The sequence below is a fragment of the Poecilia reticulata genome, linkage group LG2 (genome assembly GCF_000633615.1).
Source record: "Poecilia reticulata strain Guanapo linkage group LG2, Guppy_female_1.0+MT, whole genome shotgun sequence".
NCBI classification, from domain to species: domain Eukaryota; kingdom Metazoa; phylum Chordata; class Actinopteri; order Cyprinodontiformes; family Poeciliidae; genus Poecilia; species Poecilia reticulata.
In genome coordinates, this window is record NC_024332.1 from 12,698,133 (window position 1) to 12,716,537 (window position 18,405).

Below are 18,405 nucleotides of genomic sequence, written 5' to 3' on the forward strand. Positions count from 1 at the left end.
GTTTTTTACGTGACAGACTAAAATAAAGTAGCACATGATTCAGAAGTGGAAGACGGTACGTGGTTTTCCACATTTTATGTATTCAGTTCCTTGAATCGACATTGTGTGCAGTCGCAGTCACTTTACCGGACTATACGCAAAAACCCTGGAATATCTATGTGTGATAGGTGTACTACATTGAAAAAACACAAAATCTTACCAAGTATTATTGGTCTAGTTTTTACTGAAAATATCCTAGTATTTTTCAGTCATTTTCGGCAACATAGAGAAGCTCATTTTAAGTCAAGAATTCCTTAATATTGATTAAAAAAAGTTCCAAATTATTTCACTTAAAACATGGGCAAAATGTCCTGTTAGAGCTGAAATAGTCTGCCAGTGGAATTAGCATTTTTCACCAATGTTAAGGAATTATTGACTGGAAACAAGCTCCTTAATCTTAATGAGAAGTAACTTGTAAGTCAGTTTTGTCTTATTTCAAGTGGACTGAGATGTTTGCACTAGAAACTAGACCAAAAATACTTGGTGAGATTTAGTGTTTTTGCAGCATTCAAACTGGACAGAGAGGATCCACGGATGGTGATTTTTAAAGGATTTCTACAGATTCTAAGTTGAACTTATAGGCTTTTGTAACACGTCTGTCATTGCATTGGTTGGCATGTTTAGGCTGATTGTCTCCGTCCCCGTCTCTAGCTTTCCTGCTTAAGAAAATAGCACGATGCTCACGGTGCGTGATGGTTAGTTATTGACATACATTTTCTTTTTAAATTACGTATGTATGCAGACAACATCTAGTCCCTCAAAAGAGCAGCACACAACCAAACCATTCCTTCTTCCCTAATTTCAGTCCGATTTTCTGCCTCATTCAGCATTAACGTTAATCCATCAACTTTGGCTCTCTCCGCCCTAAGCCCCTTATTAAAAGCACTCTGGACTCATTTCAGTTTGGGGGTTTAGAAATGTTTCTTAGCAGCAGTGAATGAAAACAAATAATCTAAAAAAAAGAAAAGAAAATACAATAATAAAATAAGAAAATTCTGGTGTATGCGTTGAAAACCAGTCCGTCTGTCGTTGTGCGGTTCCCCCTCAGCGACACACGCAGACCCAGCCTAATGTGAGCGGTCACTTCAGAGGAAACTGACCTCAGTGATCACTCGTTTCTTACATAATAACATCACTTGTGTGGTTATTTTTATGCCTTGACCTGCGTTGAACTAGGATTTACAGTGTAAATTACATTCAGGCTTTTAATATCATTGTATTTTTTGGTTTAGTATTGGTGTCAATCAGCCATTGGCTCATTAATTTCACTCTTTTTTTTCGAGTTGGGGAAGGAATACATTTTTTTTTCTTCCCCTCAGCTGGCAAAATATTTGCCAGCTCAGCTTCTTGCAAGGTTGAGGCGCAGATGATCTAAATATTCCTTTTATTTTCACTCTGAGGACACGGATGCAGCGAGCTCCTTTCCCCAGAGGACCCAAATGTTTTCTGTCACATTTATCTTTTTGGTCTGGAAACCGGAGGTTTTCTCTTGAACAGCTGTGTTCCTCATTGTTCCTCTCATAGACGCGTTTAGGTTGAGGAGGATAGCGTCAAAGACGGTTCTTGCTTCTTCAAGTTATTAAGATTCAGCCTCAATGTAACGATTTTTTTCACGTTTAAAACGAATTTACATTTTAATGCGTTAACAGATACGGAGACTTTCATATCCTTCCTGCAAAACTGTTTGAATCGACAGCCTCCAAAACAAGACGCCATTACGACCTTTAACCTCTGACGAATAGCTTGTGTTTTTGAAAGTGAGTCATCAGTAACACCTTAGTCAATTTGCAGATATCAGATCTCGATAAATTTATTGAAAAGTAAATAAATACTTATGGATTCGGGAAGCTAACCAGCGGCTTCCAAGATGGCCGCTTTGACAAAATGTCGTGTCAAATTCGCATTATAAGATCATGTTACACCTCTGTTGCTCATATGAGCATCACAGAAATAAGAGTAGCGCTACTTCAGCATATTTTTACTCAAGTAAAAGTATAAAAGGGTGACTCAAAAGTAAGAAAATACTTGGTTGAAAAGGCTACCCAGGTACTGAGTGACTGACCAAAACAACCATTTGATATTTAAAACTTGAGTCTGTAGACAGAAATATAAAGTCATGTGGAAACCTTGGTATTTTAAAGACCAAAATGGAAATAATTCAAATAAATAATAATAATTATGCGACAAAAGTAACGTTCTTCCATATGTAAAACTTTAGCAAACGCTGCAGGTGTGTGTGTGAACTTTTGGTTAAAACAAGCTTGCTCTTCATTCATGAAGTTACTCACAGTGGGTAGAGAATCCAGAAGCTTCACTCAAGTGAGAGTAGTGGTTCTTCATAATAAAGTTACTCAAGTAAAAGTAGAAAGTACAACGTAGCAAAAATATTCCTAAAAGTCTCCCCCAGCCCTCCTAAAAAAGTCTCTCAGTAACTGAGTAAATGCAGCTAGCCACTACCCAACTCTGAACCTGCATGGGTCACCATTTATTTATTTATTTTAATACAAGTTCTAAAAACAATGTGTGTATGAGGCAAAGTGCGTGTGTGCCGATAAAGGTTTTGAATCTCTGTGCCGCCCTAAGGTCGATTCTCTCAAAGTGATGACTTGTAAAATCCGACACAATTAAATTTTAACGATGCCTGCTGGGAAACCTGGAGACCGCACGCCTCCAATTGTCCACCCAGTGTTTGGGCTTGCAGCTGTGTCCAACCTTGCTCCGTCACCAATCAGAGGAACATGGAGGGCGTTCGGCTGCCTTTCCTGCCAGCAGTCCTCTACGTACAGCTGGAACATTTTGGTACGACACCTGAAACAAGTAGAGCAAAACAGTTTTCTACTGCTAGGTAGAAAACTTAGCAGTTTTAGCATAAATAAATAAATAAATAGCATAAATAAAATAACAGGTTTTGCATATGACTTGTAAGCTATTGTCCAGTTATGTGTTTGTTTTTCATTGTGTTTGTATGTGTTTGTTTTTCATTCAAAATAGAAAATTTGCCTGAGTCATGAAGTATGTATGGGCTTCTACTGAAGAAAGTAAAAAAAAAAAGAAAGAAAAATTAAATTATTTGGTTTGGACATCACAATATATATACTGGTCATGCTGGTCAGCTAACACTAGTAAAAATAATGCACATGTGATCTTTGATAGATTTTAACTAATGATTTGGAAAACCATGATGAATGCTGAAGTAGTCATCTTAAGATTTTTAACAGATATGAATCTGTTTATAATTAACTTTTTTGGCAGTAGTAGCCGTTGTTACCAACGTTTACCCGCCAAAACTTAAAATCTGGAACCATTTTTCTTGGTTGTTTGGTGTCTGATAATTAAAATCACCCCAAATGTTTATTTACTATTTATTTGTCAGGCTGTTTGGGTCAGAGACAGAAGCAGACGGGTAGTGGTCATCTGATTCTGTAGTGGAGAGAATATCCTGACTGTTGTACACCGCCATCTTCTGGCAGCTGAATGTAATTACAGTACCATAGTTTTTTTTTTTTTTTTTAGTTTTTTATTGGACTCGTGCAGCTCATGTCAGAAACATAAAAAACAACCAAAACATTCATCCATCTGTTGTCTAAACCCCCTTGTCCTTGCAGCATCGAGAGGGATTTGGTGCCTATAAAATTAATTTAAAATTATGTTTACCCTAAACTTATCTTAATGCAAACATGTATGTAATTTTTTTCATGTGACGTGATAAAGTGGTTCTGGTTTCATGCTTTCAAGTAGGTCAAACAGGGGTCCGTTTTCGACTCCTTTTCGTGAGACACTATTGGTTTAATTCTAAAATAAGAAATATGTTTTAAGTTATTTAGTAATTTTTTTATATACACAAACGTTCTTCTTAATTATAAAACCTCACAAATTTATTGAAGCCGCCACCATTTTCTCAAATTCTCACTGAATTAGATATCAGTGAGATCTACGTACTATGTCTTTTTCCGGTTTATTGGAGTTATGGAGAGACATGCAGTATGCATAGGGGGCGAACATAGGGAAATAAACACATTTAGTAAAAGAAGAAGAAAGCACTTCCGTTTTAGCCGGAAGAGGCGCCAAAATCGAAAAGTTGTTTTCTAGCAGCGAGAGAGCTGGTAAACAAACGAGTCGTCTACACTTTCGGATTTTTCACGTTTTGCTTTAATCCCTTTTAGTAGCTTTGGACTCCTATTCCAAAATGGAGTCTACCCGAGACTTTTTCTCCAAGCTAAGGAAGTTGGCGGTGACTTTAGAGGCAGAAACCGAGAGACTACAGCAAGCTTTTGAGGGCCGAAGAAACGAGGATGGTGACAGCGGTGAGAGAGGGAGCAACATACTTTGCTTGAACATGTTTACTCCTAAACATGTTCTGTTGTTTATCGTTATGTACAAATGTGTTAATACTGGTTTGTTTCGTTTTAGACACTGCCGTCCGAGCGATGCGAGCATATCATGAAGTGAACAGCGACGTCAGCAGTCTCAAGGTACACCTGGAGCATGATACACCTGCCCGAGTCTAGCCTTTAACCAACAGATTTACAACACTAGCTCAGCTTCCTACGCCACTAACTTTTGTTTCAGTGACGTGCGGTGAGGTTCATTGCTGGTGAGGCATTGACTTATGACTCCATGCGTGTTATTGGACCTACGGAAATTTCGCGCATGCATACAACGCTGGGGGGCAAAAAGACTAATCTTTTACATGTCATCCATAGCTGCGTTAAAAATGTAGGTATGAATTTCGTGCTTTGATCCACAGCAAAGTGATCTGTATTCGCCAAGCTACGCAGACTCGTTGCCATAGCAACTGACAACAATGCCACTTCATGTTTTAGGATTTAACACCAAAAAACATTCAAGAATTTTGCACACATAACATTTAGTTTGTTGTTGTAGTACGTTTTAGGCTTAATGTTTTATTAATAAATAATTGCTGCGGTAGATTACCTACCGCTTCTACTGTAATTAATTATTTAAACATTAACTGTAGCCCACAAAACGCACATTTAATAAAAAAAACAAAACCTTTACGTATCAATGAAATCCATGCACCGCTAATCTAATTCTGCACAAAAATATCCGTTCATCCAAAGCCAAGTCTATCCTCGGCGTGTCTTTTCTACTCCATTTAAATATCGTCAAACTGTCTCGAAGCAAAACGTTCAGCTCCCGTGTTGGTCTTCCTTTAGTTATCATCTCCTGCTTCAATTGAAAATCCACTTTAGAAAACTGTTTAAGTGTAGAAATGTAGTCTTTCATGTTGACGTCGGAAGAGAGAAGAAAACAAATGTATCACTGTACTTTACTTATTTACTCTCTTTATTCCTGACAAGCAATCATATAAGTCTGTATTTACTTGGAGTGCAAACATCTTGTAAATTGTTTCAGTTGCCACGGTGTAGGTGCCTGAACTGTTATCGTCCTTTGTTTGAAATTATAATATACAAAAATAACAGAAAAATTACCATTACGGTACTTTTTTTTTCTTAAGTTAGGAAAATCTTCTAAAAAATCCTATCAGCATATCGGCCAAGCAATGAAAACCCCCCACAAATCTCTTATGTTGGGTAAAATTGACATTTAACAGATCAAGAGTTATTTTAAAGTGTAATTCTTGACAGTCTTAATATTTGACATAACAGAACTTTATGAAGTCGAATGAATAAAATGTTTCAATGTTAACTGCCGACATTTAAAAGTTAGTTTGTTATGGTGAATATTACTTTTTTTTCTTTTTATCTGTATATTTTTAAACATTTATTTGTTAATATACTCCTTACATTGTATCAGCATTTTACCAATTTCCTTACACATCAAGCTATCTTTATAAACTTGTTGAATTATAATAGTTGTGTATTTTTATGTCCTCTTAACCCTAAGAATTTGGGATTGTGTTTTTTTTTTTCATTCATAATTCTCTCTTTTTAACCATATTGCTTTTGCATAGAATATATTTAGATGAATGCAGGAGATGGTCATCAGCCTGGATGGAGGATTACATCTATGAAAATCAGTGGGTCTTCTGGTCTGTGCTTGTTTAGACGCAGCTGCAAGCAGAGTTGGCTGAGCAAAAACAACGAGAGGAGGAGGTTAGCAGCTTCATTAAGGCCTGTAGAGTGATGGAGCAGAGGGTCTCTAAAGACATCCACACAATCAGGACACACCTGGAAAAATATGGTTACCAAGCTCCATCTGACGCAAAAACTCCAAACAGTAAGCATTGATTCATATCTCATTCCTTCATTGTGTCTTTGAAATGTTTCAAATCTGGAGAAACACCTGTAAGATTCTTTTGACTTGAATTGACACACCCCCCCATCCATCAGACCCAAACGATCAAGAAGCAGAAGAGGATGAAACCAGCTTGGCGACCGAAGAAGACGAAGGCCAGGAGGAGGATGAGGGGACGAACCCCACACCGCCTCCAAAAGCGTCCGATCCCCTCGCCGACTTGTTGCGAACCCCTAAGCTCTCCGATTTCGGTCTCTCTGAGTTACAGATGAAGAGAGCTCTGGGTGGAGCAGAGTGTTGCGCCGAAGTTCCTCCCATGCCGGAGTTGAACCTCCCGCAGCCCTCGCTCCGTACGCCCGCGCCACCGCCTCTGGCCATGACTCCTAAGTGCGCGCTGCGGATGGACGACGATGACCTGCAGACGCCCCAGATGCGTGATTTTGGCATCTCAGAGGACACGATGTGTCTGAACAATGACTTCACCATGGCTCTGTTCAGGAAGAAGGATCTAAAGCCTGACAAGTAAAGTCAACTGAATAATGCTAGAAATATCTTCTGATGATGATTGATGAGGAGCAGGGTGTCTGCGCACTCTTAAAGGGGCAGTATTATAGTGCCATTTTATAACACAATCAAGTAACTACGTTACCTTCAGTTATTATAAAAAAGCTGTATATCTCAAACATGACTTAAAAGAATTTTATCTTCATAATTTGATGCCTTAAAATTGGGCCTCTGTCTCTTTAAAAGCTCCTGCTCTTTCTGAAAGAACGTGATCACAACATGGCTCCTCTTTTAACTCTTTAATAACGTTTTTACCAGCGTTGCTCTGAGAAGTGGCTCCTATTATGAGTTCAGCAGTTTCACCAGGTGTTTACTAACTGCTAATGGCTAGTCTGATGTGATAATCTTGCCCCTTTTTACATTTTGCAAAATTGACTTTTTTGAGCTTTACATCATGTTATAAAGTCCCCTCATCAAAAACATACCTGGAACATTGCCTTGATTCTGTCATGCATGTTTGAGAAATCCTTTCATCTCCCATGGCAACCATTCAGCTGTGCAAAACACCCAGGTGGACCTAGCCCCGCCTTTGAGAACGAAGCTCCTCCTCAGAGCTGCAGATACCCGCCTTCCGCCTCACAGAGCATGTTGACATTTTGAATGAAATTCTTTGCACTGATTTGTCTTGGTCTACCACGTGAAATTACTATTAAGTATATAGTTTTAAATGCAGGAGTGATATTTTCAAAGTCACTGTATTAGTTTCGGAGCTACATGTGTGTTTTTCCTCTACAGACCTTCACCAGATATCCCATCAATTAACGAGGTGATGGAGAGTTTGCAGACCAAAGGTATGAAAGTTTCCTCTGTGCTCCACTGCTGGTGTTATTCTCTGCTATGTGTTTCTGATTAACGAAACCCTGCAGCGCTCTTGTTACATTTTAGGCAATTAAACTGTTTACTTTCTTATTTAAAAATGAATAAAATTATGTTTACTTGTATCTTCTAAAAATCTTTCTAATATTGTATGAAAAAGGCCTAAATAAAAAAGTTAAATAAAAATTTGTGGAATGTGGCAATTGTTTTATTTTTTTATCCGATTAATTGTCAGAATGATTGATAGGATGAATTACTCAAATTAATCAATATTTTCAGCCCTACTTATGATGTTATCTATTTTGTGTTCAGTTGACAATTTAGAGTCTCCGGAGCCGCCTGTAATTTGCACCCCAGGTTTCAAGATAAAAAAGCCAAACGGTCACCTGCCATCGCAAGAAACAGGAGACCCACAGTCCCCCTGTCGCCGTGGAAACTCGCCAGCGACCCCCGAGGTGCCTGCTTTTGAAACTCCACACGTGAACCGCCTGGTCAGCTGCAAGAAGGTACAAGAACATTTCTTGCTTCGGGAGCGTTCTCTTACCTCCACTCTGTTTTTGATTGTATGGGTTTTTTTTTTTTTTTTGTTGTAATGTTTCCAGACAGCAGAGCCCGAGCCAATCAGCTTGCAGGGTGACGGGGATCGTAACATCTTCAAGCTTCAAACGTCTCCCTGTAATGAAGCGAGCGACTCCAAGCCCACCTGGGAGTACAATGTGCCAGAAGTGAACTTCTTTGGCGTGGAGGAAAAGGAGATTCCAGAGATGCCCAACTTGGAGTCTTTTTTGGGGAATTCCCTTCAGACCGTAAGACCTGAATAATAATGTTTTCTCAGTAGGTTATCAAAAAAGTGTCACTGCGGTCAGAGCAGCAAGTCGTTTTGTTGCTTTTCTATACTTTGATAGAGGATTATCTCTAGGTAGGTCGTGCCTTAATATTTGATTTTTATTTATTTGTTTTTAGTTGATGGAATGAACATTACTTCATTACATCTGTTTAGTACTTGGGCTCATCCTGAAGGCAATATATTTTATTTGAGGATATCAGAGGATGGTTTTGTGAATACAAATTCACATTATGCTTTTTATTTGTAGGAGGCAAATAATACACCATTTTTCTTCTATTTTCTCAATATGTGCTACTTTGTGTTGTGACTTTGCGCCATCGGTCTTGCACAAAAACGACCTGTGGCTGCCTTCATGTTGGAAAGCTAGCTGAACAGAACTCTATAATCCCGTATTATATCACTCTACATGCAAAAAAAGAAAGAAGAATTATAAATTGTATTCAAGCTTCACCAACAGAACGACTTGTACAGAAATGAACTCGTCTGGTTTAATTTGCCGGTGCCGACCTGCAGAAGAAGGGCCGGATGCCGAATGCTGGGGAGCATGAGAAAGTGGGCGAGGACACCGGCGTGAACAGACTGGACCTGGACGGACCCACCCAGGAGTTCAGCTTTGGAACGCCTCGCGTCAGGATGAGCTACCAGGAGCCCAGCACCCCCGAGATGCCAGACCTCAGCTCGGTTACACAAGATATATGTAAAGTAGGAGTCGTTTTGTTTTCTGCTAAGATTGACAAGTTATTCTGTTTTTCTTTTGTTTGTTTGTTTGTTTTTTCTTCTAGTAAATTTATTGGACAATAAATTGAGTCTTTCTAACCTACTTTTGTTTCATTTTGCAGCTTGTATCGCAGGTTCAAACAAAGAAATCAGCTTCTGCACCTACTGCCTCATCTGTCAGCTCAAAGAAACACAGGTGCTGCTTAAGAGTTTTTTTTATTATTTTTTTTTGTCAAACAGGTTCTGTTGAAGTGATTACAGTGAATTCATGACTTTAGCGAAGGAACGCGGGTTGCTTTGTCATTTGGGTGATGAGATCATCATTTGAAAATCTGAGTTTGGATTTGCTGCGGTTTTCTGTCTCATTGCGTTTTGTATCTGAAATATCTAGGTGCAGCAATAAAAAAAACTGCATGACAGATGAACTCCAAGTCACTTGAAGTTGTTTAGTTTATGAATTAAAAAGTATGTAATAATCAATTTTTATCTTTTTTTTTTACACAGATGTGAATTCAATTTAAAAATTTATTTTTTAACCCTAAGGGACAAATAAATGCTGTTATAACTCATAACATCAAAGTATCTTGAAATACTTTAGAGGTTAATGGTTATTGACAGGAAAGATTTCTGCTAGCAGTCAGTGTAGCTTCAAATCTGAAGAGGCTTCTGACTGAAGAAGATGGATGTCGTGAGCTCTGCTAATCCACCTCATTTGCTTTTTCTTCTTTAAATCTGTCTGACAGGTTTTAAAACAAATTAACATTTTAAATTAGGTTGCTTTTATTTAAATATATCCATTGTTAAATTTGCGTTATTGTTAGTTTATTCAACACACATTAAATTCTTCTCTTTCCAACATTATACTCTTGGTATCGAGCATATTGTAATGCTGCTAATTATCTAGCTACAATTTTATTCAGGTGCTAAATATAATTTAATATAAATATAGGTGCAAATATCACCTGAAACTCTTAGAAAAATATAGGAATCGCATTCCTTGAGTGTCTTCTTTCTTTCTCTAGAATATAGTATTGTATGTTTTATTTCATTGTGACAGCGTTGGCAGATGTTTTTCTTTTTCAGTTACTAATTTCTGATGATTTCTTTATTTCTTTCCTCCAGTGCTCCTCCTGCAAAGGGTCTTTCTTTGGTTTCACAGAGCGAGTTTCAGTCTTTGCCCTCCTACCTGAGGCTGATGACTCTCAGCAATCTTAACCAGGCTGTCCAAAACATCAACAGATTTACGGCACACCACGGTGAGCAGGAAAGAAAACGTATCCTTGCAGAACGCATGTCCACGCGTTGCGTTTTAATTCGGAAATGAAACAAACTTAGAAGTCAAAATGGCTGCATAGTTGTCAGCCAGTGAAACCTAAAAACTCCACGGATACAGATGCTAACAGCTTTTTGTATTAGCTGCAAGCTATAGTTTTAGGAAAGCGAAATAAGGCGTCCTTTTCAGCGCTCTTTTCTTTGGCGCCCTCTGCAGGAGAAACGAAGGAATTCACGATGGACGATCTGAGGAGGATCATCAGTGTGGGAACCAAGGCTCCTGTGTACGTCCTGTGTCTGACGGAGCTCCAGAGGCTGAAGCAGGTGGACGGGGTTCTGGAAGCCGCCGTGTACAAACTGATTACGGGCAACTAAAAACGGCGAGGCGCTGGTCAGCTGATGGTGTAGACCTTACTGAGGGATATAACAACTCCTGTTCTCTACAATGTAGAAGTGGAGTCCCAAACAGCTGAAATGGCAAGTTTAGTAGCTTTTTGCACATCTTTTTTTTTTGTAAATAGATGTATTCATGATGAAAATGCTTCAGTTGGATGATTAAATGTTTAATAAATATAGGCTGCTTATTGTAAAGTCACCTGTATGAGCTCCTCAGACTGATAATAGAAATATGTAAATACGGATTATTACGAATAATGGTTTAAAAATGGCAAACATAAACTTAAAATCTATATTTTATTGTTTATTTTTTTATTATTTTAATTAGTGGTGGTGAATATACAACTTTTGTTTTGTAAGTTTTTAAAACTTTAGCTTTCATCCCTCACTGTGAACAAAGTAAATTAGATTCTTCAGATTTATTACTCTGATTCAGAGAAGAAGACTTAAAAAGCCAACACTTTTTAAATGTTGGGGATTTTTAAAGATTTTACATCATATTTTCATAGCCAAGTTGATTACAAAAATAAAATCTTGGTTTTGCTTGGGATGTGGTAAGGTTGATAAATTGGGCATATTTGATGGCCTTCCTGCCGGTATGTTATATAATCTCCAGGGATGAAAGGCTTCTGGTGTAAGGAGATTAAAAAAAAAGTGCAGCAAACAAATAATTAGATGATCCAGATGACCATGCATCGGTATCTCTTCCAAAGTATTCATACATAAATTATTAAATTATTCAGTTTGTAAAAGTTAAATGTATTTCGTCAGCATTTTAAGCCTGCTATAAAAGAGCAGCTACAAAAGAGAGATTTTATTAATTTGTGCTAAATTAAAAGTTTTATTTTGAAAGCTGTGTGAATTAAGATAAACTGTAATACTATTTTTAGATTTTTGTACATGTATTTTAATGTTGGAGGGAAAAGCTAAATTTTTTTGAAAAAGGCCAACTTTCATAAAATTGGAAGATGGAAGAAAGATGGATAGCCCACTTAAATTATAATGTACATAGTTTGAATCTATAAAACATAAATAAATTACCTTTAAAAGCCCTTCTGTTTTAGATATACTATGCAGATATTGCATAAAAACCTGCAAGTGAACTACAAAAATATCCTTCAGAAAACTAATCTAGTCGTGATAGTTCTAGATATAGAGTTCGGGAAATACAAACTCTTCAGATCGTATTTGCATAACTATATTTTCCCAAAACAACATAAAATAGATGAGTTTATTTTATATTTTTGCTTGTATATTTTTTTTGCTAAAAACGTAATAAACCAGAATGTAAATAGTGTGTTTGATCACCAAACTAAAAAAGTTCCACTATTAAAAATTAACATGTAAAATCTCTCAAGAAAACACAATAAATTCAGCAAATTATGGCGTCTGTGTGGATTGCTGCGCACGAGTCGAGATCAAGTTGCAGTGACGTCGCCCTGGGATTATCCAATCACATCGAGGACTGCAAACTAACGCTGTTAACGGAACTGTAGTTTTCTTTTTACTACGCATCCTCCCGTCGGTCACCATTTTGGGAGTCAAAACAGCCAGCAGGCAGCAGCGGCCACCTCCACGCCTCACCGTGGCCTTACTATGGTTCACACATGTGTGGTGGCAGGTTGTAAGAACCGACGGACACCAGGCACCACACTGTCGTTCTACCGCTTCCCACGGGACCCAGAGAGGAAGCAGCGCTGGGTGGCTGCGGTGAACCGAGCGGGCTGGGTACCGAACGACGGCAGCCGGTTGTGCAGTACCCACTTCATCTCAGGTACGGATGCAACGCAACTCTTTAGGGAGGTGGACTAGGAATGGGAGTTTTATCCGAGGGTTTTGACACTCTGTATGTTGTGATGATAGCTGCTAGCTTACAGTGCGAGATACAGAAGTTAGCACAAGGGAAAAGGAGGACCTTTACCAGGCTTGTTTACAAACCGTAAAGAGGAAAAAGTTCGGGTTAAACTCTGCGTATAGTCCGAGTAGTTTACATGCCACAGGATTTTACTTTAAATTTCATCGAGATGAATTTTTGAGGCCTGGTTTTCAGTGTTATAAAAATGCGTTTCTTTTTTCTTCTTGCAGTATGAAATTCCAATTGTGCCAAAACATTTAAAATCTATGAAACATAACTATTTCTATTTTATATTTAGAACAAAAAAGGTTTCTAAAATAAGAAAATCAGATTGTATTACAAAATGTAACTGTCCTGAATTAATGACAACTGGACTAAAATGTCCAAAGCAAGAATAACCTACACACACACATTTTCCACTTTTAAAGCGGCAGCATTGTGCATTTTCTGGGCAGATAATACCATTTAATAGCACAATTAAGTAATTTTGTTCTTTCCAGTTGTTATAAAAAATGCTGTATATATTAAACATGACTTAAAAGAACTGCATCTTTGAGTCTGTCTCTTTAAGAAGCTCCTGCTCTTTCTGAAAGTCTGTCTTGCGACAGCGTTTCTCCAATTACTCATTTTCTGAGGAACATATTGTAGGAAAAAAAAAAAATATGTTGCCAGTTCTTTGGTGGATAAAGTTTTCAATCCAACAGAAAATGAATGACACATTCTTATTGCTGCATTATTGATCTTTAATTCACTTAACTGGAAACAGTTATTTATTTTGCTGTTTTAAAGACTTGGACAAAAATTATTCTGTTGATTAACAAAAACAGGAAACCAACAATAAGTATTGCTCAAAGTAGTAGCCATGTTGAGACAGGGCTGTCAGAGCTGAAAATGTTTGCTGGTATTGAGTCGCCTCCCAGATGGCAGCAGAGAGAACAACTGATGAGAGAGCTGTGCTGCTTTGCAGAGGCAGCGTCTGTAAAGGATTCTCACCAGGATGAGCTTGTGGAGTCCAATGAATTTCTGGGATGTTTTAATTCCTCTAGGGAAGTGTTTGGTCTCTTGCCTCTTTGCAGTGTGCATACCATGCAGTTATAAAGCACCCTCAGCAGAGCAGGGGTTGAAATAGCCTTTAGCAGCTCTGCTAAAGAAAAAGAGGGGAAAAACTGCTGTTCAGCTTCTCTGTTTTTTATAGGACAATGATCTGGCTTCTAAATTGCATTAAAAAAACAATTAAAGGGGCAGGATTATGTAAAATTGACCTTTTTTTAGCTTTATATTACACCTAAGCACCACTGATGTAGAATATGACTCTCTGGTTTCCAGTTAACAACATATTCAACTTATGCAAAGAAGCCGAGTGATATAAAATAAATTTTTTCCAGCTTTACATGTTATAATGTTATTCCCTCATCAAAAACATTCAGAGAGCATTGCCTTGATTCTTTCATGTATGTTTGAGAAATCTTTTAATCTCCATGGCAGCCATTCAGCTGTGCAAAATGTCTGGATGGGCCTAGCGCCACCTTCGAGTCCAAGCTCCTCCTCAGAACTGTAGTTTCCAAGCTTCCACATTACAGAGCAGGCGTCCCTCACGACTCCCCCACTCAGCTCCTAATAACTAGCTAGAGCAATTAGCAAACACCTGGTGGAGCTCAGCTCCTTCAGACTAGCCAGCAGCAATTAGCAAACACCTGGTGGATCTGCGCATAAGCTGAGCTCTTTATACGAGCTGCTTCTCAGTGAAACGCTGGTAAAAACGTTGTTAATGGGTTAATAGAGAAAGCATGTTGCGATGACTTCCTAAAGGTGGAGTTTCACTAAGAGCAGGAGTTTTTAAAGAGACAGAGACCCAATTTCAAGGTGTTAAGCTAGGAAGTAAAATTTCTTTCAAGTCATATTTGACTTAAAAGAAATAAGTCAATATATATCAGAGTTATGAAAATGCATATATATATATAGTACTTTCATAACAACTGAAGGTAATATTGTTATCTGATTATGCTTTTAAAAAATGTCATTATATACCTGGAAAATACATAATAATCCTTTTAAAAACTCTTATTCTAACAGAAAGATGCATTTTTAGTGCAGATTTATATTAAAGCAATTAAAGATGTTTTTATTTTAAGTTTTTTTTTTTTATAGTTTCCTTACAAATGTGGTAGACATATTTTTAAAAACTTTTTAACCATCTTCTGACTGTCCACATCCAGGTAAACAAGTCAAGAATCCACATTCGCCCGATTATGTTCCTTCTGTGTTCACACCAGTTCCCTTCTTCCCAGACATGAAGGAGCCAGGTGCCTTGGAGATCCTGGACAAGCAGGAGGCGCGGGTCGAAGCCGCCAATGCCCTGTTGTTCCTCCAGGGCCAGGGCAGCTCTGTGGTGGACGGGCCGAGCCAAGGCAGGCGTCACGAAAAGGAGGCGCCGGAGGCTGCTGTAGAAAAAAGCGGGTCTTCTTCCTTCAGCACCGATGAGGACGAGGAGCACGACGAAGCCTCCAAGAGAGACAGGAAGAAAGGAAAGTTTGCCCAGATGTCTGAAATATCCGTAAACTTTGACGACATCTTGAAAGCACTGAAGAAGGAGAACCGGGCGCTCCGGGAGTCCGTGGAGAAAATGGCTCTGTCCGAGAACGCCTTCAGGAACGACGCGGAAAAGGTCAAGTTCTACACCGGTTTGCCCAACTACTTCGTCTTAGAGACCGTGATGTGGCTGCTGGCGCCGCACATGGACGGGATGAAAAACACAAAGCTGTCAAAGTTCCAGCAGCTCCTGCTGACCCTCATGCGCCTGCGGCTGGACCTCCGCAATCAAGACCTGGGCTACCGCTTCGGGGTGAAAGTCGGCACAGTGGCCAAAACAGTACACCGCATGGTCAACATCATGTCCTCCACTCTGGTGCCGACCGCCGTCTTCTGGCCGTCCAGAGCAGAGCTCCGGAAAAACCTGCCCACTGCTTTGCGCGCAACGCACCCAGACTGCGCCGTCATCGTAGACTGCTTCACTGTACCCCTCGAGGAGCCGGCGTCGACGGGAACTGAGCACGGACGACAAGAGACGACACTTCCTCGCGCTGAGGGAATGGCGCAGAGTGATGGCTCGTTGAAGTATCTGATCGGTGTGGCTCCGCAAGGCGTCGTGACTTTCGTGTCGCGGGGCGCTCCGGGCAGCGCCAGCGACAAGAGCCTGGCCGAGGGTTGTGGGTTTCTGTGCAAGCTTCTCCCAGGCGACGTCGTGCTGGCCTGCCGCGACCTGGACATCGCAGACTCCGTGGCCGCCCGCGGGGCTCTGTTCAAAATCGCCAGCAAAGSTGAAGCGAGATCGGAGGGCTCGGCGGGGCCCGACGCCGAGTCCGAGACGGTGGTCGTGCAGAGGCACGTGGAGAGGGTGATCTCCATGGTAAAGCAGAGGTACACTATGCTCACAGGCCCCGTGGAGAGCCCCTTCAGCACCGCCTGCGAGCGCACGTCCAACCTCTCAACCTTTGATAAGATTGTGCAAGTCGCTTGTGCCTTAAACAACCTGTGTATCTCTGCTGCTCCGCTCGAGTGACTCGTACAGAAAGCAATGCACTACTTAATGCTGCTCTCCTAACCTTTGACTGTTTCAGACTTCCTGTCATGTGACTAGTAGGAAAATTACATTCATTTTCACCAAATCCCAGTTCAGTCACTCCTGATTATAAGGATTATTCTTGATCTTGGCTCTAACATTTGCTGACATGTTAAGTTGAAGAACGGAAACTCTAGTTTGGCGAGTGGAGGTGGTCCGCATGGGTTCTGTTTTTCAAACGGTGCCACTTTCATGCATTTCATACAGTTTAAAGTCCCTTTAATAAAATGCCACACAAGGCTCAGGAGTGGGCGGAGCCAGGAGTGAAGTCATCCCTTCTTTCCCTGCTTTGGCACAACATCACTACTGTTTATGTTTTTTGTTTGCAAGACACACCGTTGGCTCCTATGAAAGTTATGTGATGAAAACTAGAGAAAACCGTAATTAAAAGAACACGGGTCAACTTCTTTGGTGTAGCACATTTCAGCCACAGGGTAATGCACGGTGCTTTACATGATGAAAGGATTACATTTTTCAAATACCAACATGAGAAATCATTGTCTTAAAAACTGCTGTACAGACTTCAGATAATCTAAGTTTTTCCAATTATTATTAATCTGGATTTTCACTTGAACCAGAAGACCTGAGTGGTCTTGAAGGTTGACACAACAGCAGTTGTATTTTGGTGCTAATGCATTGAATGATTCATAACTAACAAGAGTATCTTAAAGTCTGTTGTCTGAGCTACAGGGAGCAGGTGTAGGGACTTTAGAGCTGGGCTGAGGGTTTTTATGCAGGCCTGTTTGGAAACGTAGGCCTGTTTCAATAACACATTTTGCTGGACGATAAATTGTCCCAGAAGTTACTGCGTTAAACAATAATAATGTTGCTATGAGAGCATTTTCACGTAATGTAAAAGCAAAGACATAATAATGCAAGCACACCCTGTCAAAGATGAACAAGTTTTTAAATTTTACACTGGAACTAGAAGACATTTTAAATATCCAAAATAAATTAACAAAACAACAAATAAAATGGATTATGAAGTCCCTGTAAACAGAATTGCCCTTCACTGAAGCCTTTTGTTGAAAGGGACAGGAGAAAAACAATCCTGCAATTGCAAATTATTGAGCTTGATTTATTGCTTATTGCGACAAGCCTGAAGACACTTTCACACATCAATTCGACTAAAAATAAACACGGATGAATTTCTATTATATCATTAGTCCTTAAACCCAAGAAAAGTCCTTTGTGTGATGGAAGACTGACTTCGTAACTGTCTTTATGTGTCTCTGAAGGTTCAGGTTTTGTCCAGATTTTGATCTCTAATTTCTAGCTTTAATAGCTGACTCCTGATTGGTCCAAAAACATTCCTCTACTAGTCTAGAGGAATGTGACAAAGTCCAGCTATTTAGCCAGCTAATATTAGCCTCCAGTTTTACTCCATGAGGAGCACAAATAAGTGATTAATATTCTGCATTGCAAACATTTAAATTTTTTTCTCTTTTTTACTAAATGCAGCAAGTCTTCACTCTATATTTTGCTTGTAGTCTTCCACCTCTTGTGTTCATCTCGAGATCAGTTTGTTAAAGCTGACAGACACACATTTCACACGACTATTTGTGATGGAGGTAGCGTTTTAATTCCAGATTTTTCTAAGTAGCTTTAATTGAAAATTTATTTTTTAACAGATTGTCATGAGTGTGAAACGGTTTACTCTCCTAGCTATAAAAGTATCGATGTCATTTTCATATCTGTAACAAACTGAAATGCAACTGATCCCTTTTTAAATGGTTTTAGGCATGTCATCTTGCTGTAGATGTTTGTGTTGGTGCGGTGAAGCCGTGATATCTTCCGTCAAGGTTGTAATAGACGACTCATCGTAGTCGCTCGCTGCTGCGGAGAGTAACGTGTATCGATTAGACCACATGGTTATCGCCTTACTGAGCGCAACACTGGAAAAGACGAGAGAACTCGGTGCAGATTTACAGCACACTTTTAATGTCCAGCATGTGTGTGGTCCTTCTTTGGAAAAGTGTAGCCTCAGCTGATGTTGTTTCTGTGTCTACTTGTGCTTATCTCAGCATTTTCACTCATACTGGCAGGTCAGTTTTGTAACAA

The 18,405-nt window shown here is 39.5% G+C and overlaps 2 protein-coding genes across 3 annotated transcripts; both read left to right on the plus strand.

The window, feature by feature from the left end:
* The first annotated feature begins 4,061 nt into the window (after positions 1-4,061).
* ska3 (spindle and kinetochore associated complex subunit 3) lies at positions 4,062-11,069 on the plus strand. The gene is made up of 11 exons (XM_008431531.2): positions 4,062-4,343; positions 4,450-4,511; positions 6,069-6,240; positions 6,354-6,780; positions 7,558-7,613; positions 7,951-8,144; positions 8,241-8,444; positions 8,999-9,187; positions 9,325-9,398; positions 10,325-10,458; positions 10,692-11,069. Exons 1-11 carry the CDS (start codon positions 4,226-4,228, stop codon positions 10,847-10,849), a joined length of 1,788 nt encoding a protein of 595 aa, XP_008429753.1. The 5' UTR covers positions 4,062-4,225; the 3' UTR covers positions 10,850-11,069.
* Positions 11,070-12,308: 1,239 nt separating this feature from the next.
* On the plus strand, positions 12,309-16,647 carry LOC103478061 (uncharacterized). Of its 2 annotated transcripts, none has more exons than XM_008431543.2 (2): positions 12,309-12,644; positions 14,942-16,647. In XM_008431543.2, the coding sequence occupies exons 1-2, from the start codon at positions 12,467-12,469 to the stop codon at positions 16,282-16,284; spliced, it is 1,521 nt and encodes a 506-aa protein (XP_008429765.1). In that variant the 5' UTR covers positions 12,309-12,466; the 3' UTR covers positions 16,285-16,647. The 2 variants fall into 2 exon arrangements, with proteins under 2 accessions (XP_008429765.1, XP_008429774.1); XM_008431552.2 differs by having other exon boundaries at positions 12,310-12,644; positions 15,014-16,647.
* Positions 16,648-18,405: the final 1,758 nt, after the last annotated feature.